Source organism: Gavialis gangeticus, unplaced genomic scaffold (assembly GCF_001723915.1).
Source record: "Gavialis gangeticus isolate Ggan-Ray unplaced genomic scaffold, GavGan_comp1, whole genome shotgun sequence".
Taxonomy (NCBI): Eukaryota; Metazoa; Chordata; order Crocodylia; family Gavialidae; genus Gavialis; species Gavialis gangeticus.
The window spans coordinates 34,376,139-34,378,025 of NW_017729029.1; the positions used below are offsets into that span (position 1 = coordinate 34,376,139).

Here is a 1,887-nt window from a genome sequence, read left to right on the forward strand (position 1 = left end):
TGGCCACAAGCTGAGGGAGGATAGGTTTAGGTTAGATATTAGGAAGAACTACTTCACTGTAAGGGTGGCCAGAGCCTGGAATAGGCTCCCCAGAGAGGTGGTGCTCTCACCTTCCCTGGAAATCTTCAAGAGGAGACTGGATAGGCACCTGGCTGGGGTCTTATGACCCCTGCCACCCCCAAGTGCTCCTTCCTGCCCATGCAAGGGGGTCAGACTAGATGATCTGTCTAGGTCCCTTCCCACTCATTGATTCTATGATTCTGTGACTGTTGGAAGTACTTGAGCTACTCAGTGGTAAGGTGAATGACCCAATGGCAGTAGTGCAAGGGAGTAAGCAACTTCAGAAGAGAAAATTGATAAGTCTAGGATGAGCAAAGGAATTTACTGCTGGATTGTGGTATGATGTTAGGAAGAATCTGCTGTCAGTCACCAGAAAAGTAAAGTTCCCTATGGGGTTTTTGGCTCCTGTTTATAGATGCTCTACTATGGTATAAGATTTTGTGACTTTACTTAGAGATGCATATTTTTGTAAATTATACATATACTTTAACTTTTTAATAAGAAGTTGATTATCATTTGTATTACTCTCTATTGCTAAGTTTCACATTTTTATTGCAGGGGATAGGTTTCGCAGTATAATAGATGATGCTTGGTGGTTTGGAACTGTGGAGAGTCAGCAGCCTTTCCAGGCAGAATATCCTGATAGTGCCTTCCAGTGCTACTGTGTTCAGTAAGGATTCTTGTAGTAGTTGTATACGTCAGCGTGGGTCTATTTTTCTGCATGTTTACATATATCCTTACATTACGTATGATGGAGGGAGAGAGAATTCTGTTTCTTTAGATAAAGGAACAGCCAATCTTCCTCTGTTATCTACCTAATTATCAAACTTTAATTATGCGATGGATTGCAGTGCAGGGAATGGATTTTTCTAAATGGAATTTGATATTAGTTAGTGCTAGACAACTGCACTGAGGTCCTTGTTTTTGATGTATGAGAATTGCCATACTAAATTGGACCAGTGATCTGCTTAATCCCACATCATGTTTTTGGCAGTGGTCAGCACCCTGGGAGAACCCCTTTGGTAGTCAGCTGTGAAATAACCTTATACACTGGGGAGTTTTCTCCCCTGTCCTTGCTAGTGGATTTCAGACTTTGAAGCATAAAGGTTTTTTATTTTATTTTACTAAAACCATCTAATGTAACTGAATATATTTTCATTTGAAGGCAGATTTTTCCACCCCCCACCAACTACCTCCCCCAGATTGTAGTCTGCTGTGGCCCAAATTATTTTTGGGCACTGAGTTCCACAGTTTAATTGTGTGGGTTTAAGGTTTTTGCTTTTCTTTCTATCATTTTTAGCTAGAATGCTTTTTGAGTTTAACTGAATGTCCTCACTCTTCTCAAGCTCTTCTATCTGTAGCTCATCCATTTTTTTTTATGTGGGCATATCCCATATTTATTAGTCTCTTCTCTAAAGAATCCTCTTCTTTGCAATTGCTTCTGAAATGGAAGTCTTTCCATGCTTCTCATTGTCCTTGCCTGTTTCTGGACCCCTTTTATTTCTACTCTTTCTTGAGAAGGGGTACCAGAACTGAACCCAATATTCTAGGTGAGGGAGTTCATATGACATGACTGTATTTTCAGTATTATTGTTCAGTACATGTTTTGTGCACAGAATTCTGTTTGCCTGTTTTTTTAAAATGCTCATTGCATGTACAGCAAATGAGTCTCGATTTTTAAAGATACAGAATAATGCACATTTAAAAGAATCGTAGTTGTCCTACCCATTGCCATGTTCAGTGTTGCCTTTAAACTGAATAATTATAGCTAATATAAAAACCTGCCATGTGTTTTAATAGCTCAGATTTATCCCTCAAAGTACATTA

The 1,887-nt window shown here is 39.3% G+C and overlaps 1 protein-coding gene across 1 annotated transcript in view; it reads left to right on the forward strand.

Annotated features, from left to right (window-relative positions):
• BRWD3 (bromodomain and WD repeat domain containing 3) overlaps positions 1 to 1,887 on the forward strand; it is a gene marked incomplete at its 5' end in the record, with an annotated part of 122,000 nt that overhangs the window by 84,707 nt on the left and 35,406 nt on the right. Inside the window, one exon of the mRNA XM_019521031.1 lies at positions 619 to 730. Within this exon, the coding sequence (XP_019376576.1) occupies positions 619 to 730 (112 nt within the window). The remainder of the gene's footprint in view (positions 1 to 618; positions 731 to 1,887) is intronic.